Here is a 21,107-nt window from a genome sequence, read left to right on the forward strand (position 1 = left end):
GTGCAAAACTATTCCACAGAGAAAAGCTCTACCGTATTCAGTCTGTGGATCAGATCCAGCTGTGGCCTTGAGATTTATTCTCCTCACCTATACTGTACATACTACTCTATGCCTTGGCACTGACATTCTCTTCCATTTCAGAAAGTACAGAATCAAAAGATCAAAATATCTTTAAAAATATAGAAAGAAAATATAGAATATAATGCAGCATGCAGCTTGAAGTACTAAAGCCTAAAAATGAGGCAAATTTTTCCTATTAGGTTCATTAGAATATAAGTGAGACAGAAATCAGTAAACAGAAGTTTGAGAAAAAAATATTATTTGTATATTTACTTAATTATTAAGAAAAATGAGATCTCACCTTCACTGCAGTTTATAATTGTGAAGCATATATGTATAATGAAAGTTAAGAGTTATCGCTAATAATAGATATTACCATAAGGGGCAGCTGTTTAAAATCCTAAAATACATTTGTTTTAAAGAGATTTTTCAATCAGTAAAATTGCTTGTACAATTTTTAAAAATAACAAATGCACATACACCTGTAATCTGTAAATATATGTCTGCTAATAAAACCAATGAAATTGTACTTGGTGGACTTTGCCCTGCCAGAAATCAGTCTCAAATGCTCTAGACTATTATTATAATTCACTTTTACTCTGACGCAACAAGTGACGTCAAAAAGTCAAACTAGTTCAGCAAATAATCCAGTTCTAGCAGGAACACCTTTATAGGAGATGACATTAGGTATTACTCATGAATAGCAATTAATCTGGATTGAAAGCATTGCCATATATCAGACTGCTGCTAACATGAAGTGTTTTGGGTACACTCATACTAGAATTGTGGTGTTTGTTTTTCTTTGTGAAGCAAGCCAGGGTGGTGGGGAGATCAGGTACAGAGCGGGGAGCAGGAGGCGAAAATTGCAGTAGAAACACATTGCAACTAACCCTATGTACTTGAGTCTGACAAGAACATCAGTTTTACTCAGCAGCTTCCCAGGACTCTCAGACTTCTGCAGCTCTAGAGAAGCGCTGCCATGTAGACAGCCACAGACCAGGAATCATAGAGCTTCCAGAATCCTGAGACAGTGGGGATCCCCAATAGCCAGCTGGCCCAGCAGTCCGTGGGCCTGTCTAAGCAGCAAAATTATTTCGGAATAACAGCCGTTATTCCAAAATAACAATTCGAGCATGTACACAGCCATTTCGTTATTTTGAAATGATTTTAAAATAATGGGCAGTTTATTCCAAAATCTGTAAACTCCATTCTATGAGGAACAATGCCTATTCCAAAATAGCTATTTCAATATAAGGCATATGTAGACTCTCCACTGCTGCTATTTCGAAATAGCCCCTCACCTGGGCCATTCTAAGTTATTCCTCTCCAGTGCCTCAAGGGGGCTCTAAATCGAGATAGTCCGTCTACATTAGGGAAGCCTGCCTCGGGCTAATTTCGAGGCTTCTCTGCAGTGTAGATGTGCTATTTTAAAATAAATTATTTCGGAATAACTATTCCGGAATAGTTTTTTTTCAAAATTGACATGCAGTATAGACGTAGCCTTGTAAGTCCTGTGGCAACCAGCATGAAGGGCTGCCCATTAGCAGCAGACCCAGCAACCTGGAAGCCCATCCCAGGACTTCCATACTCCCTGACATGGAGCTGGAAGTCGAGCCCTGGTCAGAGTTGAGGCTTCCAGGGCTTCCAGCTGCACAGCAGGCAGGTAGGCTAGAATGTGATTGTGTGCTGATGCAGACAAATTCTAAAGTAACAGCATAAAAGGACTGCCCCAGAGCCTGCACAGCATGCTGGCAGGGAACCAGGCAGGTTTCCAAAAGAACCCTGAGCATGATTCAGCTAAAATTCATTAAATCCAACCTGCTCTCAAGAAATTTCAAGTTTGATGAATTAGTATTTTCCAGTGAAGCTTCTGACCAGCCCTATTAGATTCTTTGAATTCGAGTGTGAAGGATCCTCCTCACAAACAGCTCTCCCCTAAGGAACCGTAGTGGAGCAATAGCATAAGAGAAAAGCATATGGCCCTATTCTCCTGACAGAATACAAAACCGGCTGCTTTGCAAGAATCTTTAGGAAGGGTCAAATTCTGCCCTCTGATGCACACTCACACAGCATGCATCTGTCTAAAGGGAGGTTTCTGCCCTTATCTGTTAGATTAGAATATGCTAAATGATTCTGACCTAAACTTGCAAGTACAACTAATCTATGCATAGTATTCCATCATATCAAATCTGAGAGAGCAAAGGTGAAGGGAAGTACCACACCCATTCGTCAGGAAAGATGGCTGAGCTTGAAGAAACAGGCTCAAGGAGCACTGGGGGTTGGGAGGGAGGGAGGAAGAAACGGGTGGTTTTTAATTTGAAGAGAAGATACCATTGAGGTAGCGTTAATGATTTGCTTTGCCAAAATAACCATGGCACAGGAAACTGAAATCTCTACTGCAACCTACTACCTCTGCCAGTTACCACAGCAAGACAAATTCATCTAGGAATTTTAGGTTAACCTAGCAATTGGAGTGGAAATGGGTCTGCGCACGAGATTAGAAAGAAGCATGAGTAAGGTCAGATCTGCACTCAAAACTTTGGCTGGTAATGTGAGTTGGGATATAATTTTTTAAAAATTATATTTGTATGCTGGCAAAAGCCCTGGTATAGATTCATTAGCAACATCGTAGGAGTCTTTTTGCTGGTATTGTTTATTTCAGTTGGAGAACTGGTATAAGTTATACCATCAAAAGCTCTCTTTTTGCTAGTATAAATTGCTTCTATGCTAGGAGGATTTTCTGGTATAGCTATACCAGCAAACCTTTCCTAGCATAGATGAGGCCCCAGCTTATAATGTATTTACTCTCAGTGACTTTGCAGATTCAATACAGCACTAAGAGAGCGCACTGGAATGTTCTGAACGCTTTACTAAATTAATTAGTTTGTCTTTTGCAACATAATGGGATTATATCAGTTACTTAAAGTCCAAACTGAAAAACAATGGGCTAAACTGGTATATCTGAGGTCTAACAACTTGCACAACCTTTACTACTTGTGATGATGCACGTTAAGAAGTCAGCTAGATTCTCAGATCCCCGGCTGATTTTAATCAATTCACTTTTCAGAGTCAAAGAGTATGTCAAACACATAAATATGACACATAATTAACACATTACACAGCCTTTTATTGGAAGATCTCAAATGTTTTTACAAATCAATTAAGCAAACCTCACAAAAATCCTTGAGGGGAATAGCATCACCATTCCACTCTTGGAGGAGCTAAGGAATGGAAAGTTCAGCAGATCCAGAAAGAGAAGAGCCCCTGACTCCCTTGGTCACAATTAGTCTTCTAAAGAAGGATTCTCAAACTCACAGGCTCCATCTACACTGCATCATTTTTGCAGAAGAGGAAATGCAAATGAAGCACTCATTAGCATTTATTGTGCTTTCATTTGCATATTCTCTTCCGATTCTTTTTGCGGAAGAGGTTTTTGCAGAAAAAGACACAGTATAGACGGAGCCATTTTGCACAAAAATACCCTTTTGCATAAGAACCCTTATTCCTCAAGGGTTCCTTATCCTTGAGGAATAAGGATTCTTGCACAAAAGGGTTTTTTGTGTGCAAAATGGCCCCGTCTACACTGCATTTTTTCCCACAAAAACCTCTCACAAAAAGGATCAGAAGAGAATATGCAAATTAGAGTGCAAGAAATGCTAATGAGTGCTTCATTTGTATTTCCTCTTCAGCAAAAACCTGACAGTGTAGTGTAGATGGAGCCATAGTGTGGACAAGATCTCAATAGTGAGATTACCTTTCCTTCACGGAACACCTTCCCTTACATTCATGATCTTATGGATCATGGATTTTTCTCCCAATCACAATGACAGAACATTCCTTGTGAAATCTACAGGAATTTCTTACAAGGAAAAAGTAGTATAAAAGGAAGTGTTTATAGATTTTTGTCTTTGTTGCAATAAGTACTTTGCTGTTTTTAAAACAGTCACATTGTTAACTCTTGGTCTGCAATTTTTCTCCCCAACCCCATCCATTCCTCCCTTCTATATCCCTCGCTTCCCTGTGCTTGCTTGTTTGCCACCTGGTCCTCTTCTCCTTCAGAATGCTTCCCCTTGCACTGGTCCATATCTGACACTACTACATAAACTTCTCTGTAGAAGCAGCTGAAAAAGATGAGGCATCATTATGATCAACCTGTTTCATTGAGACACTGATGCAGAAGATCACAGTGTCCATGCTAAGCCATGATCCACCTTTATGTATCTTACACATTAAACATATGTATGCAAGTAGCATAGCTTTAAGGATGTAGCTTTTTAAACTAAAAACATTAACAGAAGCTTTTGAAAAGCCAGATGTGAACAGTTTCATCGCTTTTACAAAATGAACCACAGGGGAAGAGCAAGTTCATTTTGTAGAGCAGTGATTCTTAAGGCCCTGCAATTGGACATAAATCAATAATCAGAAAAACCTTCAGAAAACAGTGGAGAACAATGAGGCAGAATTGCAGCCTTTCAAGTCTCAGATGCCATGGGCAAGAGGAAAATCATAAATGTTGAGAGTGCAATGTAGTGTATGCATTTTTTCCCCCTTCGCTTTCTTATAATTGGCAGTATCAGCTCTGTAACTCAAGCCAAATAGCAGGAACTGATCCATTCTTAAACATGTGTGCGCAAAGACACGGGCCTCAGCCTTTTCTAAAGATACTCTGCCAACCTTAACATTAACAATGGAAGCAAAGAGAAATCAGCAAGGAACACTCAAACATTAAAAATCAACATTAGTCAGGGACTTGGTCTCCAGCTTTGATCTGGCTACAAAGCTCTGAGCTGCACTGGAAAAATAAGCCTGAGATTGAATGGTATTTTAAAATATGTAGTCTCAAATGTTCTGCATGTTATAATTTATGTTTGCTTGCTATGAAATATGTATTTGGGAGATTAGCGCTCTATTTTGTTTGTTTGTGGCTCCATTATTTTACATGCACAGAAAACATTCTGTTTTTTATTTAGACTCAATTTTATTCTTCCATCCCTGACTATTTGTGGGGAGATCTCTTTTCCAGATTCAGCCTGGGTATGCTTCAGAAATCTGAACAGCAGTTGAAAAGAAAAAGATTTAGATGACAAAGTTAATATCCATGCAGAATTCAATCTTCCTAAAGGTGTATGGGATTAACTGAAACACTCCATGAAGAATCCTCTCCACTGCAATACATTCTGATGGCCCATACACACACTCTTGAGCTAAACCTTAATCTCCCAAATAGTAGCTAGATGTAAAGAATTTACACTTTAAATAAATTCACCTATGCCTGGAAACACTAGAAGCAATATTCTATATAGTCACACAATGTATTCTGAGGGCTGCATGTGCACATACACAACAAACACAATTTTAACAACAAAAGCTAACATTTGTGAACAGTTTTACTTTTAAAACATAAAAAGTTTTTTGTTTTTTGTTTTTTAAAAAAAATACAGTCCCTTTTACCTGTACTGCTTTTAACTGCTGGCTTCCTGGTGTCAAAGAGGAGACACCAACGACAGGCTTCACCTCTGGCCTCCCTCCAAGAGTAACTACTTTGATCTGCTGGGCTGGTACCTTAGAGTCTCCTGCTTGAGCCTGAATTGTGGCCTTCTGAGTCTGGGGTAACTGATTGTGGGGTAGTGCTAAGACAATTGGCTGGCCAGACTTTCCCAAAGTTGTCACAATTAGCTTTTGCCCTTCTTGTTTAATAGTTTGATTGCCAGGTTTAAGATCAGCGGCCTTGTTCAGAATAATTGGACTGGCTGAGATAGTGACAGGAGTCTGAGCACCAAGTTTCTGGAGGCCACTTTGCAAGGTAGGCTTTAGCGTCGCATTAGTGTCCGTTTTTGTAATTGTGGTGTTCACTGTGACTTGGCTTGAGTGATTGCTGGGCACGATAGCTGGTTCTGTAGTGACTGTGGATGGAGCTATAGTTGCAGAGTCACTGGCTGAGCTTATGTTCACTATTTCTTCCAGTTCTGTTTCCATAGGAATAGCATCTGCCATAGGTGATGCCACAATAACAGCCTCAATGCTATCATCTTCCATCAGAGCTATACCAGTGTCCATTATCTCCTCAGGGAGTAAGCTGTTCACCTCTGCTGAGACCACCTCCATTGTAGATGTTCTGGCAGTAAGCCCAACCACCAGGCACTGCAGCTATATTAAAAAAAAAATCATAAAGGTTAGTAGGTCATAAACTCCATGACAACACACACTACATGAATAGTACTTCCATAGAGGAAAACATAGTTACAGGTGCAAGAATTTTAGTAAACTATATTTTCATTTAAATTTATCCTTGATTCTTTAATTTCCTTGAATTTCCTTTTATTCATAATTTAGATTAGTGCTCATCTAACACCACTGTAATATACCTGTATCTCCTTAGGCCAGAGAAAGCCAGACATTAAAATGTAAGGGTTCATGAATGGTTTTAGTGGTCACACTGCCAACATTCATTACCAAGCTCTCATTCCATAGAGTTGTTTGAAGTAGCGAATGTGCTAGTAGTGTACTTGTTTACGAGTTTTAATTTCAGGGATCTCAGCAAAAGCACATGGGAAAGTAGAGCTATTTTAGTGACAAACTTAGTTACCTATTGAACTTAATCACCAACCCATTTGAGAACCAAGCCAATAATGCTGCTTTTCAAAGCCGTGGATTATTTCATGCTTCAGTTGTCCCACAGCTCACTTCTTCTATACTTATTAGAAAAGAAAGAGCCTCAAATTGTGACTGTAATTTAAAACATCCAGTGAATAAATGAACTACTCTGCAGGACACAGTAGGGTGTGCTGAACTGATTAGAAAGAAAAGCAATCTTTGAAAAACAGAGTTAGCAATAGGCTTTATACATGGCAGTCTCTCAGCTTGAAAAACCTCAGAGGGGAAAATTAAAATGGTAGAATCTCCTGTTAATACAATACAAAAGCATGAATACTGGACTTCCCATTAAAAAGGTAATATATTGTTAATCAACAATGAGCAGCATCTTAAAATGCCTCTTCCCCATTTCCTTCACTTCATACTGAGTGGGTACACCCTGTACCCATTTACAACATTTACACTGAGCCTCAGCATGGAGCAACTGTAACACCTTGCCCTCACAAACCTGGGTTCCCACGTTGCTGAACAAAGTACAGCGGTTCATTTTTACAGTACTCCCATTCATAATTAATGGATTATTGTTGTGGATGGTTTAAAATGCATGGATTAAATGCAGAGATTGCATTTATTGACTACAATGCCATTGTGCATCTGAATATGCACCATTTTATGATCAAAAGACAAATTGTCACAAAATAAGCTGAAGATTATTCACCTATGAAGTAGAGAGAATAGGGAAAAACTACAGTATGCTATCTAGTTGTTATGCTGACAGGCTGATGATGAAACCAACTAACAGATTCAGATGTTCCTACTACTGTAGTTTCAGTTGATTTTTGTTTGTTAGAATGTTGTAAGAAAATTATACAAGAAAAAGATGATCAACACAACATTTTTATGTTGCAGCTCTATACTTACACATCATTAGCAAGGCTACTCAACATGTGGCCCACAGGTGGGAGCCAAAAACAAAAAAGTAGTCAATATAATGGTCTTCTGTTTATATGCATTTTAGCAGTTAAATTCCTGGGCTGTTACTGCTCATTAAAAGTGCTGTCATATGGGTGGAAATTGGGTAAATATTGCATTTTATTAATATCAGCAGTACTGACTTAAATGTAGCCTGCGTTTTGTGTAGTATTGCCTTAATCTTTGTATTCATGCCCTTCAGTGTGAAAGAAGCTATTTGCATATATTTTTGCATGTACATGCAATCACACTTAAGTTGCAGCCCTTGGCATGTGCTGTGAGTATCACTGTGGCCCCCAGACATTCCAAAGTTAAGAAGCCCGGACGTAGATTTTTAGCATCAAATACTCTTTAAAAATTTAGAATCCTGGGACAGGTATACACTATAGATTTACAGCGGTGCAGCTGCATGGGTACAGCTGTGTCACTATAGCATTTCCGAAGAAGAAGAAAATAGAAAGCTCTCCTGTTAACTTAGAAATTCCACCCCCATGAGAGGTGGTAGCTATGTCAATGTGAGAAAGTCTCCTGACAACATAGCACTGTCACCACCGGTGATATCAAAGTAATTTTGTAGTGTAGACAAGACCCTGGTATTAATGACCTGAGCTAAGTTTGTTTTCTATAATGAACTTGATGGGAAATTTGGGATAGTTTCATAACAATACTTAGCATTAAAACTTCATTATTTGCCTATTTTTAACATACTAATTATTTAAAACAACCACCTTTATTTATTACGTATAGCAAGTGTAGGAAATGTTTTGTATATCATCATAAACACAGTTTGTTATGAACAAGAGTAGGCTTTGTACAAATGCTATGATTTTTTTTTAATTAATGTTTTTGTTGCTATCAGGAATTGGAAACTTTTCTATAGCTAATTTAAGATCTGTTGCTTCCCTGGGCTAGTAAACAACTGTAGAATCTAACAGATAAGATGTTAGTTTCACATTTCAAAGGTTGCAAGTTTAAAATTTGTTCCTTCTAATACTATTTCTATTTTTAAAGCAAGGAAGTAATGTATGTGATGACAAATATTTCAGCATTAAAAAAAGCCAAACTAAAAACTGATTGGCTGTTTAAATTGTTAGTGATCAAGACTCTAGAACTAAAAGCCATTTAAAAAGACAAACTCTCTTGCAACACAGTTGATTTAGTAACCACATCATAGTTAGATGACTGCACTGTTCATTTTCTAAGTACGTTTTATTTTTAATATATGATTTTTTAAATCAGAGTTGAACTAATGCAGCAGTGTAATCACTTGTAGTTAGTGAGCTACAAATCTCCCTCTGTATGTATATATTAGAGTGTGTCTGTCTGTTTTTCTGTCTGCAAGTCTGTTTGTTCAAGAACTCCTAAATGGTAAGAGCTAGGACCACCAAATTTGGTATGCAGCTTCCCCTGCTCCTAACTTAAAGCAAGTTCAGGCCTTGGTTGTGCCAGGAGAACTAGAAGCCCCAGAAGCCCCAGGAAAGGACAGTTTTCCATAACACGCAAAAGGAGGGGCTACTGTTTGGAGGGACACGATATGAAAGTGGCCACCAGGGATGAGCCTGTAGGAGAGAGCTATCCTGAAGAGAGGCCACTGGAGGTAGCCATACTACCAAGAGAGCAGCCAGCAGGGCTGGGGCTCTGTCATCTTGCCTGCCAGCAGACTGGTAAGTGCCCCCACTGCCCCAAACCCTTTCCTTCTCTCCCAGCCCTTAGCCGCAGTGCCAGGGGGAGAGGGGAGAGAAAAAAAGGTAGCTGGAGAGGGCCTGGGGAAAGAGAGGCCCTTGGCTAGCAGAGGCGAGCTGGAAGAGGGGGAGAAGGGGGAAGAGGGATAGAATAGGCCCCTGGTAGGGCGCCACTGCAGGGCTGTTGCTGCACTTCAAAGGCAAAAACACTGCAGGGAGCACCGTGCCAGCAGGGGACTCAAGCAGTCCCCCGCTGGCTTCGTGCTCCCTGGGAAGTTTCAAAGCAGCAGTGCCACATGGAGCCCAGGGTCAGCTGGAGACTCCCAGCTGGCCCCAGGCTGCATGTGGCATTTCAAAGCAGCAGCATCACATGGAGTACAGGATCTGACCCTGGGCTCCACACGGCGCTGCCACTTTGACGCATCCCTTCCTCCCCCCTCCCCTTGCTGCCTCTTTCTGATACAGTCAGCAAGGCGAGGGGAAGCAAACTAGTCAACTAGTGCATCGACTATCTGATAAACATTTGTTTATAGGATAGTCGACTAGTCATTCACATCCCTACTGTGAACCACAAGTTAAATGTTTAAAAAAAAAAAAAAGACTATTTTTAACGTCACAGTTAATTATATCCCATGACAGTCTCAGATTCTTCCTCATTACCTTTGACTTTGCCACAGTCACTTCAAACTACTTTAATGAATGAAATTTGCACTAGGGATGTAATAGCCTAGTCAATTAACCAATAAGCAAAAGCTTATATGTTAATGCTATCAACTACATGTATTTCCCTCTCCCTCCCCGCTACCACTAAATTTTTTAGCAAGCTGGCCAGCAGACCGGCTCAGTCCTGGATCTGGGACCTACCCCCATTGCAGCTCTGTATTTAAAGTGTATTAGGAGTTAGGCGGGAGGGCAGCCCAACTCAGTTCTGGCTCACACCGGGTCCGAAAGCTCAGACTCTTCCCCCCGATAGGGGCGGCTGCCACCTTGCGTTGTTGCCTCTATCAGAAGCAGCAGCAGAGGGCTTTAAACTAGTTTTTAAACTGGCTTCCCTTGCAGACCAGCTCCCGCCTGGCACCCTGTGGGTGAACAGAGTAGCAGGGGGCTCTTTTGGGAGGGAGGCTGGAGTGCACTGCCTGCTGGCTCTGCCCCCGGGGACTATAGAATAATTGACTAACTGCTAAGAATTCATATGGTTACTCAGCTATTCAATTACCCGATATTTATCATCCCTAATTTGCACCAGTAATCAACTTTTCTCACATCTATCCACAGACACTTTGTTATTTTCAACATGCAGCTAGTTTTTGTAAACAAAAAAAGCCCCTATATAAATGTATAAATCAATCTTTCACTATAATCCCCAGACTGAGTGAGGTCCTCTCATGACCAGTAAAACCATTTCTTTGTGCCGAATAAAATGAAATAGCTTTGTCAGCTATAACAGCTGGGTAGATCCTTAATGCTGAAAACGTACATTTCAATGCAGTGTGCAAGTCCTACAGGAGCACTATTTAGAACTCTCTGGGCTAAAGGAATTCTCAGCATATTGAGCAAAATACCAAGAAAGCTTTTACAGAAGTAATGGTTTCAGAATCCAAGCCCTAAAACAAGAAAATCTCAGCAAGACCTTTCCCTAACTAGGATGTAACAGTACCACAACTCTCAGGAGGAAAAAAAAATTCAGGTGCATTGGGCCACATGTTACTTGTGTTCAGCACAATATGATTCTCACCAGAAATAGGCAGTGGGACAATAAAATAAGAGGTTAATGAGAAGAATAATTTTCTTCCAGGATGAAAAGAAAAGGTCATTAAAATCTTGCAGCTCTCAACAAACAGAAATAGAAAATGAACAGTTCAGAGGTGCTGCAACAAAAAGTGCAGAGATTTCTGCATGTTCTTGGTGCTACATAAGTCCAAGTCATCTTCGCACCTGAACCAGAGCTCAATGAAGTAAAGAGGAGACTCTAAAACATCAGTGGACCTAAAATGACCTCTACTGAATTGGTAAAGAGGACTATCCATGATTTCTTCCTTATTGTTTTGTTTTTTGGATTGCTAGAGGACAGCCTCCTAGATAACAGTTGTTTCCTGAAAACTTAATCATCTATAAATAAGTTCCTGGTAAATATTAGTGTCCACTATGAATGAAACAAATAGGGAAGTATTTAGAACACCCTTTACAGATAACTAATGGTGGAATGCCATCCTTTTTTGTAAATGAAATCACAAAAGAAAAATTAAACACACTAAAATTTCAGCTGTATTAAAAGCCAGACCAGTTTCAGACTGTGGTCTGGTTGTGGGAAGATTGTTTGTTCCTCTATTTTTTTTTAAAATAATAACAATCATTTAGAGCAAACAAAAGAAGTATACAAAATGTTAATATTGTTAGAAGCGTAAATCATGATTCCTGATTAATAATCAGTGGAGATAACAAAACTGCAGTTAATGAATTTCTGAGAATTGAAGAGGCTCTGAATTCAATGTTGGTGGAATAAGATAGGAGGGGGAGAGTCTAAGAGGGAAAAAAAAAGGCTCCTCCATGAGTTATGCCTGCAAATCTTATATACATGTAAAAATAGTATGATACATGCAGGAAACAATAATGGCATTCACTAGGAGAGTGATGAAGCACTGCAATGGGTTACCTAGGGAGGTGGTGAAATCTCCATCCCTAGAGGTTTTTAAGTCTTGGCTTGACAAAGCCCTGGCTGGAATGATTTAGTTGGGATTGGTCCTACTTTGGGCAGGGGGCTGAACTTGACTCCTGATGTGTCTTCCAGCCCTAGGATTCTAGGATTCATTCATAGACTTTATGTCCTGCTTTTGTTTTGACAATACACCAACAAAATATAAAACAAAACAAAATTGGGATTTCTTACAATTCACATTCTAGTCAATGGTCATCAAGGTGATAATGGCACATCTAGAAATGATGCAAAAGAGGAAGCAGCCTAAATTCCTAATGTTGGCTTCCTAATTTGGCTTTTGGCGTCATCTATGCAGCAGGAAGTTGAAAGGAAGAAAATTCTCCCTTCAACTTCCCTACTCCTCATTAAATGAAGGTTACTAGGAGTTGGAGTAAGAAGTCCTCCAGCTGGACATTATTTTGAAATAATAACTCAGTGTAGACATGCACTATGTTATTTGGAATAACGTCAATTGAGGCTGCAGAAGCCCAGGCTCGCTTCAGAGAGGTTGCTCCAGAGATGTAGCAGAGGCAGCAGTGCTGGGCGGCAGGCAGCTGGTCTGTGCAAAGAGTTGGTTTTTAAACTGGCTCCCCTTGCGGATTGGCTCCCACCTGCCACCCCCACGCTGCTGCCTCTGATACAGAGTGGGCCGGAGCACACTGGCTGCTGGCCTTGCCCCCAGCAACTATATTATAGTTGAATAATCGCTAAGATTTCATGTGGTTACGCAACTATTCAATTACCCGCTATTTAACATCCCTACCATTTGAAGAACAGAAAGGAACCCATTTAGATGTCATACTTTACTAAGGTTATTGAGATTTGTCAGTGCTACAGGATCAAAGTATCAACGTTTTAGATTCCAAAATAATAATTATGATTACATTAAACTTCATAAGAAAAAACGTCTCAACTCAAAATATATAAAAATTGCATTTATACAAAGTCCTGAGAAGCATCAATAAGATGAACCCAAGACACTATACTCTTACACTGTTCTTGCACTGACTTAAGGAACAAAAATTCCATCTCAATTCTTGAAACTATATTAATAGTAAACAATAAGACCCAAGACAAAAGCAACAAACTAAAGCAGGATCTGGCCAATAATTACACAGTTGAAACTCTAGCCTATCTCCTGAGGCATGGCTTGATGCCAGAAATTTTCAACATTACAATAAGCTGCATGAAAAATACCCTCTCCCCCTCCCCCCCCCCCCCCCAAAATCTACTCATCCATAAACCAGTGGGAACCATTGCTTGGCAAGTATGGCTAAGGCACCAATTTCTCCATAATGTAAATTTTAATTAAAAAGTTACATTTTTAATCCTTCCCTACACAAAGTTAATGCAATCTTATGAGATGTGAGTCTGTAGACAGCTGGCTCCGAGCCATCTATTGCAGCTTTGTGGTTTGCAAGATAGTCAGTGAGTGAGATTAAGAACTGGGCAGTTTCACTGTTGTGATTCAGAATGCTATGGGGCAGCAGTGGCACTCAAGAACAATACCAATTCCATAGTGCTGCTACTGTTGACTAGGCAAGCAATGAGCAGCAGCAGAAACCGACACTGGACTTGTTCCTGGGGATGGAGGATAATGGAGGCTGTGGAAGAGGTAGACAAATGAAAACCTGTTCCCATGAGGCCCTCCAACTTTGCCCTTGTAGCACGAGGTAGCATCTTGTAGCACCATAGGAGGCTTTGTGAAAACATTGCCACCTCTAAGTGCAGGGGGCACTGGAGACATAGCCCTACTTCTTACAGTAGCTACTGGGAAGAGGAAAGAGTTTCTTCTCCCTTCCTGAAGGAGTGGAACAACCTACTAGACAGAAACTAATGTAAGATGAGAACCCAAGAAGGATCCAGGGATAACACTCTGGTACAAATCTGACCACACTCACCCACCCCTTCAGTAGATTGGCTTCAGTCACTTAATGTTTTGTACATTTTTCATGCCCTGCTCACTGACATACAACATTTTGATAAGGGGACACAGCATATCTAGGACTTCCATTAAAAACGTCAACAACAGTGATACAAGCATGAATTTTAATCAGACATATGTTATGGAAGTAGGTCTACATGGAATAGCTGATTTTTAGTTCCTGAAGTTCTAGATAAGCTGTGTTCCCTTGATGTTGTATTCTAAAACACAGACACAAGTTGTTCCTACTTTGTTCTTTTCTTCCCACTCAATTCCTTATTTTTGTGAAAGCACTGCCTTAATACACTGCACAAATGTCAGCAGTCCTATGAAATGCCCTACACTTCCAGACTACTGAAGTTTTCTACAAAGCAGCATCCTAAAATGTGTGGTTATTTACAAGATTATAAAACATGGATTACAGAGTTCAATACTGCAATCCACATAAAACAAAAATCTCATAATTCCCCAAGTACGATCTCAAATAGTGAAGAACATTTGGAGGCGGCATAACCTATGCATGGCCTGGATGCAAAATAGAGAGATTTATTAAATGACGTTTTAAAAGAAAATCTTTGAGTTATGGGAATCTAGTGAACTAAGTTGACTTATAAGATCACCTAACTTTTTCAACAGAAACAAAGCCCCATGGTTGGTACCTAAATCTTCTGGACTAGTTTTTTCAATACATCATATAACAGCAGTGATTCTTCTGCATTTCAAGTCATAGCTACCTTTCTTTCATCATCCTTTCAAGAGTGTCTGTATTTCTATTGTAGCACCTGTCAAACTCCTCAGAGCTGACTAATTTGCTATTTATGCTTTACTGCAAATTCAGGAAAGTCAAATTCCATCTGGTTCTGCTAAAAGACATGGAATGAGAGAATCACTGGGAAACTCCAGTTGGAGTACCAGTGGCTGCCATATAATATTTAACACTAGAGGCTACGTCTACACTGCAGAGCTTGCTGCAGCTTACTGTGCTGCTGTAAGGTCTCCTATGTAGCCATTCTATGCTAGCTCAAACAAGCAGTGTCAGTAGAAGAGCATTTCTTGCAACACTGCACTGTCCAAATTGGCACTTTTACCAGTGAAACTTATGTTGGTCAGGGTTATGGTGTTTTTTCCCCGTACTCCAGTGTGACAAAAGTGTTCATTTAGATATAGCCATGGTTAATGTTAGTAGAAAGCTTTGCAGATGTAAAGCACTGCTTACCAAGCTGGTTGATTAACATTTTACTGATCTGAAGAAAAAAATGCCCCTGCCACACATAGCTTTTGGTTGACAAACGGCATGTCCTTACTAGGAAGATTAAAAGAAATGGTTTTAGGCTGCACAGTTAACATGAAAATTTTAACATTTGCCATGTATTACACAAATACTATATATTACATTCTTCAGAAAGGAATTTGATGCATGAATCATTCACTCCAATAAAACACTGTAAATATAACTAAAATGTTTGATTTTTAAATTGGAAACCATATTCTAATTTCACAACAGGCTCTTCTTCCTGTGTAAAAGTAAAATAAAAATCAAGGACGGTTTTGTCTTTATCCCTCGTTTGGTTTCTTACCCGTTTTTGTCCGTTTCATGCCATGCATTTTTATAGAAACTGAAAAGCAGAACCAAAGATGATGGGCAATATCAATAAAGACCAGGGGTATAGCTAAGAGTGGGCCTGAGCCCATCCAGGCCCATCCGGCCCTAACCCCGCCTCTGGTCCTGCTGGAGCTTGCCTCAATCTGCCCAGTGCTCCAGCTGGACAATGGGAGTAGGGTTGGGAGCTTGCCCCACTCTGCTGCCCCCAGCAGGGAGTAGGGTTGGAACACCCGGGCCTGCCCTGTCCTGCTGACCAGCGCTCTTGACGGGGCACAGTTGAGGGCCTGCCAACCTCCATGCCCTACCCAACTCCCCTGATGAGCCCCCCCAACTCCCATTCCCAGCAGGGGAGTAAGAGGAAATGAAGTGGGTGGGAAGGGTGCCAGGCACAGATTTTTATGGGGAGGTCCTATTTTTACAGGGCCCATGGCCAGAGCATTTATCCCTTCCCCTCGTCCAAGGCTAGCTGGGGAAGGGGGAGAGGCAGCCCCATGGCTACCATCTCCCCTCCCCCTTTCATTGTTCTCCCTCCCAAAGTCTGGGGCTAGGGATGTCAATGTGTAGATGGCTACACAATTAAATAAGCCTGGGCTTACTGGTTAATCATATCGACTACATGCACCCCGTCCCTTGCTGCCTCCATATCAGAGGCAGCAAGAAGGGGGAGGCAGAGAAGGAGCCAGTGTTGCGGGGAGCCGGCTTAAAAGGGTACTGGAATGGATGTGAAGAACACATCTCAATGAACAACAGTTACGAGAAAGTGAGTAACCATCTTTTCCTCTTTAAGGACTCGTTCATGTTGATTCCAATCAGGTGACCCACAAGCTGTTCCACTCCAGAGATGGGGTCAGACTTAAGGAATCACTGATTGGAGAGCTGCTCTACCAACCATTGCATCACACCTGGCCTGTTGGCTGAAGGCATAGTGAGCAGTGAATGTTGCATCAAAGACCAGGCTGCTACTCTGCAGTCTCCTGCATTGGGACTTGGGCCAGGACCGTGGTCATTGAGACCTATGATGTCACTTAGTGGGCCATGATTGCCAGGGCTAGGATCTTAGCTAGTTTTTAGCACGTGCAGATGGAGTCTGTGATCCAAGATGAGATGCACTGCTATAAGACGGGAGACCTTTCATTCAATCCATTACCGCCACAAAGAACTGGGTTATTTCCAGGACGGATTTGTGCACTTAACGTAGAACACAAATGCTCTCCGAACATCCAGCGTGTGTAGCACCTGCTGATGTGCACTAGTGTGCGGTTCTGGTTAAAAAAAGGGTAGAAAAATATCCTGTTCCAAGTGGAACTGGGACACTACCTTGGGCAGAAAAGCCAGATGTGGTCTGAGTGTACATTGTCTTTATGAAAGACCACATAGAAAGAGGTTCATATGTTAGAGCTTTTAATGCCAAAATACTTCTGGCAGATGTAATGGCTACCAGGAACACCACCTTCCAGAAGAGGTACAGGAGGAAGCACATATTCAAGGGCTCAAGGGTGCACCCATGAGTTTGGTGAGGACTCAGTTGAGATCCCAGGTGGGTATAGGTGGTCATGAATATGGGTAAAGCCTGTCCAAGTTCTTAAGGAAATGCCCCACTATGGGGTTAGTGAATAATGAGCAGTCTGACTCTCCTGGAATGCTAAGACAGCTGCAAGATGGACCTTGATGGATGATGGTGGAAGACCTTTACTCCTCAAGTGAAGCAGGTATTCCTAAATGAGTGGCATATGTGCTTGAGGTGGAGGTAGCTGTCACTGTGCGCACCAACAGGAGAACCTCTTCCACTTAGCAAGGTAGATGGCTCCGATGAAAGGTTCTCTCCTATTGGGAAGCAGGTCTTCCACTGGTCAGAAGCACTGTAGCTCTGAAGCAGTAAACCATATAGCTTCCAGGCCATGACCTGAAAGATCAGGTCTGCATAATCCTGAAAGATCAGGTCCAGGTGCAATGTAAGGCTATTTGGGTATCCACTAACAGATGCAATAGTGTGGTATAACAGTGCTGGCATGGCCATGCCAGGACAAGCTCACCTTGTCTCTGTGGTGGTGAGTACAGTCAGAGGAAACGCGTACATTAAGCGACCATCCCATGGAGTCATGAATGCATATATGGATGTGGTTCTGGAAAGAACAGAATAATTGGCATTTCCTGTTGTTCCTGGTGGCAAGTAGGTCTATCTGAGGAAACCCCCACTTTAGGAAAATTGAAATCTCACTGCCTTTAGCTTCTTCACATTGACATGGAGCTGGATTTCTGCTTGGGCCCACCTGCCCTGTGTCTGAAGTTGATCCAGATGTGCTCTCCAATCCAGATCCAATGCATCTGTCACTAAGGTCAGAGAGGGTACTGGGAGCTAAAGGGGACTCTTCCACAAACTGGCATGTCTGATCACATAGGAGTAGGATGCCATGTGGCCTAGAAGACTAAGGCATACCCTTGCCATAGTGGTAGGGTACTGTCTGAAGGATTGAATGATAATTTATAGACAAACTTGAAGTCTTGAAAAATGGCCTTTGCCCATACCCAGGCCAGGACTGCCCCTATAAACTCTATCCTTTGTGTGGGTATTAATGTAGACTTCTTCATGTTCAGGAGGAGCCCCAGAGACTGGAATGTGCCTAAATACAGCCAGCATGTGGGCCTTCACCTGCTACTGGGAGGGCCCCTGCAGCAGCCAGTCATCCAGGTAGGGATACACCCGAAGGTGGCTTCTGTGGAGGAAGGCTGCTACCTCTGACATGCATGTGGTGAACACTCAGGGGGCTGTTGACAGTCTGGAAAGAAGGACAGTGAAGTGTTAAAGGTTGTGGTTTATCACAAACCCAAGAAAGTGTCTGTGTACTGGTAGAACGGCAATGTGGAAGTACACATCTTTCACTTCAAGGGCAGCATACCAGTCATCTGGATCTAGACAGGGAATGATGGTGTTTAGGGAGACCATGTGGAACTTCAACTTCATGGTGAAGTGGATAAAGCCTCATAGGTCAATAATGAGTCTGAGACCCCCTTTAGCTTTGGGGATTAGAAAACAGCAGGATTAAAACTCCTTGCCCCTTAGCTCCTGCACTGTCCCTATGGCAAGGGGCAACTGTTTCTCCTGAATAAGGAGCTGCTTATGAGAAGGGTTCCTAAAGAGAGAAGGGGAAGAGGCGTGGGGGAGTGTGGGAAGGAGAGAGAACTGGAGAGAGACAATCCCACTACTACTGCATGAAGACCCAGTGGTATGATGTTATATGAGACCAGGTATGATAGAAGTGGGATAGATGGCTCAGGAAACATGGGGATAGAGACAGATACCATGACCTCAGGCTCAACTTAAGAGGAAGGTATTGCCTTTGCTGCTGCTGTGTTTGGGGGGGGGGGGGTGTCCTAAATTATTTTGAGTGGCTGGAGTACACATACTGAGGAATTCATAGTTGCCCTTGAGTCCATGCAGCTTACGTCTGTCTGGTCTGAGAAGAGACTTGTCCCTTCAAATGGAAGATCCTGTAAGGTTTGCTGGACCTCCAGTGGAAGTTCTAACCCTTGGAGCCATTCTGAGCATCTCATGGCCACCCTTAAAGAGGTCTTCCATGCTGCTGAGTTGGACAAATCAAGGGTGGCTTGTAGTAATGTTCTAGCTATGGCCTTTCCCTCATCTTTGAGGGTGGAAAATTCTTACCTGTAGTCTGAGAGCAACAACTTCATGAATTTGGACATGGCATCCCAGGAGATGAAACTACATATGCTGAGGATAACCTGCTCATTGACTATCATTAACTGCAAACCACCCTCTGCACATACCTTCCTTTCAAATAGGTCTATACACTTAGCACCTCTAGTCTTTGGAGCTGGTGCTTGCTGTTCCTGTCTCTCCTTCTCATTAACAGCAGAGACTACCTGGGAGCATGGCTATGGGTAGAAGAAAAGGAATTCATACCCCTTAGATGGCAGGAAATCCCCTTTGGCAGTGGGAGAGACTAAGCCTGAGGTCTGTCAGAATGCCTTGTTGGTATTTTGGATTGTCTTTATGATAAGTGAGGATACCCTGGAAGAATCCTCTGGCATTAGGGACCCTGAAAGAATTCTCTGGCATTAGCAGCTACCACCTTCTCCACCTGCGGATTCATACTCTGGGCCTCCCAACAGAGAAGATCCTGGTAGGCTCTGTGGTCAATGGGAGGAGAGCCTGCAGCTGAGGTGCCCGCTACTACCTCATCCAATGAGTACAAGGAGGAGGCTGTCGGTGGCAACAGGTCACCATGTGTGTGGGCCTAATCTACAGCCAGGATAAGGCAGAGGCAACAGTGTGGGAGGAGCGCGCAGGGGAGCTGCCACGGAGCACTCTCTGTCACTGGGGAGCTCGGACACCTCAGAGACCAACTCCTGCCTGCCACCCTGTGCTGCTGCCTCTGGTAGAGAAGCAGTAGTGTGGGACAGCAGGGGCCTCCCCGTGTGTGGGGCCATGAGCACACTGACTGCTAGCTCCACCCCCAGGGACTATTGAATAGTTGTGTAACTGACTAGTCACATAATCAAATTTTAGCAATTACAGGCTAACTAACATCACTAGCACCATAAGGGCACCTCTCCAGGGGGCTCCATAGCTGACCCAGCAGGAGCAGCTAAGACAGTGGTTCTCAACTCGTTTCAGTCCACGGACCACCAGGCCAATCAAAAAATTTTCATGGACCACCTCCTTTTTGAGACATGATAAAAAAAAGGCAGACAATGAACATTTTGGTTTGAAATTATTTCTTACTAACAGATTTTTTGATTCTCTTCTCGCTGACAAGCTTTTCAATGTTTGGAGTGGTACTTGACAATGCACAAAGAATATCGCTTTCCACTGCAAGCTGATTCCTCTGTTTAGACTTAACGTGCAACAAACACGAAAATCCAGTCTCACACATATAAGTTGATGCAAATGGTAAAAGAAATCTGACCGTGTACGCTGACAGATTTGGGTAGCTCCCAGTCACACCGGCCCAAAATTTCTCTATGGTAGACTGCTGGTATACATCTTGAGCCACAAAATCATTTTCCAGATCCAAGAATTCCTCCCGCAGATCCTCTGGAACACTATTAACATTTGTTGTAAATGGATTCCTGATGAAAGATAATCCATCCCTTGTCCTGTCCACATCCGGAAAGTATCGTTGGAATTCGTCTCGTAGCTTCCATAAATGATCGAGAATTTGCATCCGAATGGCTTCCTTTTCCCTGAGCATGGCATCCACATATGGAAATTGAATCAAATTATTGCCTTCAACTCTTACGATCCAGAGTTTCAATTTGTCAAGAAAAGCCTTGATGATGCTTCGGTGAGAGAACAGATTTGCACCTTTCCCTTGCAGCCAAAGATTCAGTTTATTCAAGATTTCAATAATATCAACAAGATACGCAAGTTCTAAATTTGACTGCGTCAGCACATTTCAGAATTCCTCTTTCCCTTGAGCCTGGAGAAATAAATCCAACTCCTCTCTCAACTGAAAAAACTCTGAGTACGTTACTTGCTGACAACCACTGCACAGCAGTGTAGAACAGCAACACATCAAAGTTGGAACCCATATCCAGGCAAAATCTTTTGAACAG

At 42.0% G+C, this 21,107-nt stretch overlaps 1 protein-coding gene across 6 annotated transcripts in view; it reads right to left on the reverse strand.

The window, feature by feature from the left end:
- Positions 1–21,107, reverse strand: part of LIN54 (lin-54 DREAM MuvB core complex component) — a 79,592-nt gene that overhangs the window by 36,598 nt on the left and 21,887 nt on the right. For all 6 annotated transcript variants that reach the window (XM_075929499.1, XM_075929502.1, XM_075929501.1 and 3 more), the window contains exon 2: positions 5,512–6,207. In XM_075929499.1, coding sequence (XP_075785614.1) covers positions 5,512–6,165 — 654 coding nt within the window. In that variant the 5' untranslated portion in view covers positions 6,166–6,207. The remainder of the gene's footprint in view (positions 1–5,511; positions 6,208–21,107) is intronic.

Source organism: Pelodiscus sinensis, chromosome 5, assembly GCF_049634645.1.
Source record: "Pelodiscus sinensis isolate JC-2024 chromosome 5, ASM4963464v1, whole genome shotgun sequence".
Classification (NCBI taxonomy): Eukaryota; Metazoa; Chordata; order Testudines; family Trionychidae; genus Pelodiscus; species Pelodiscus sinensis.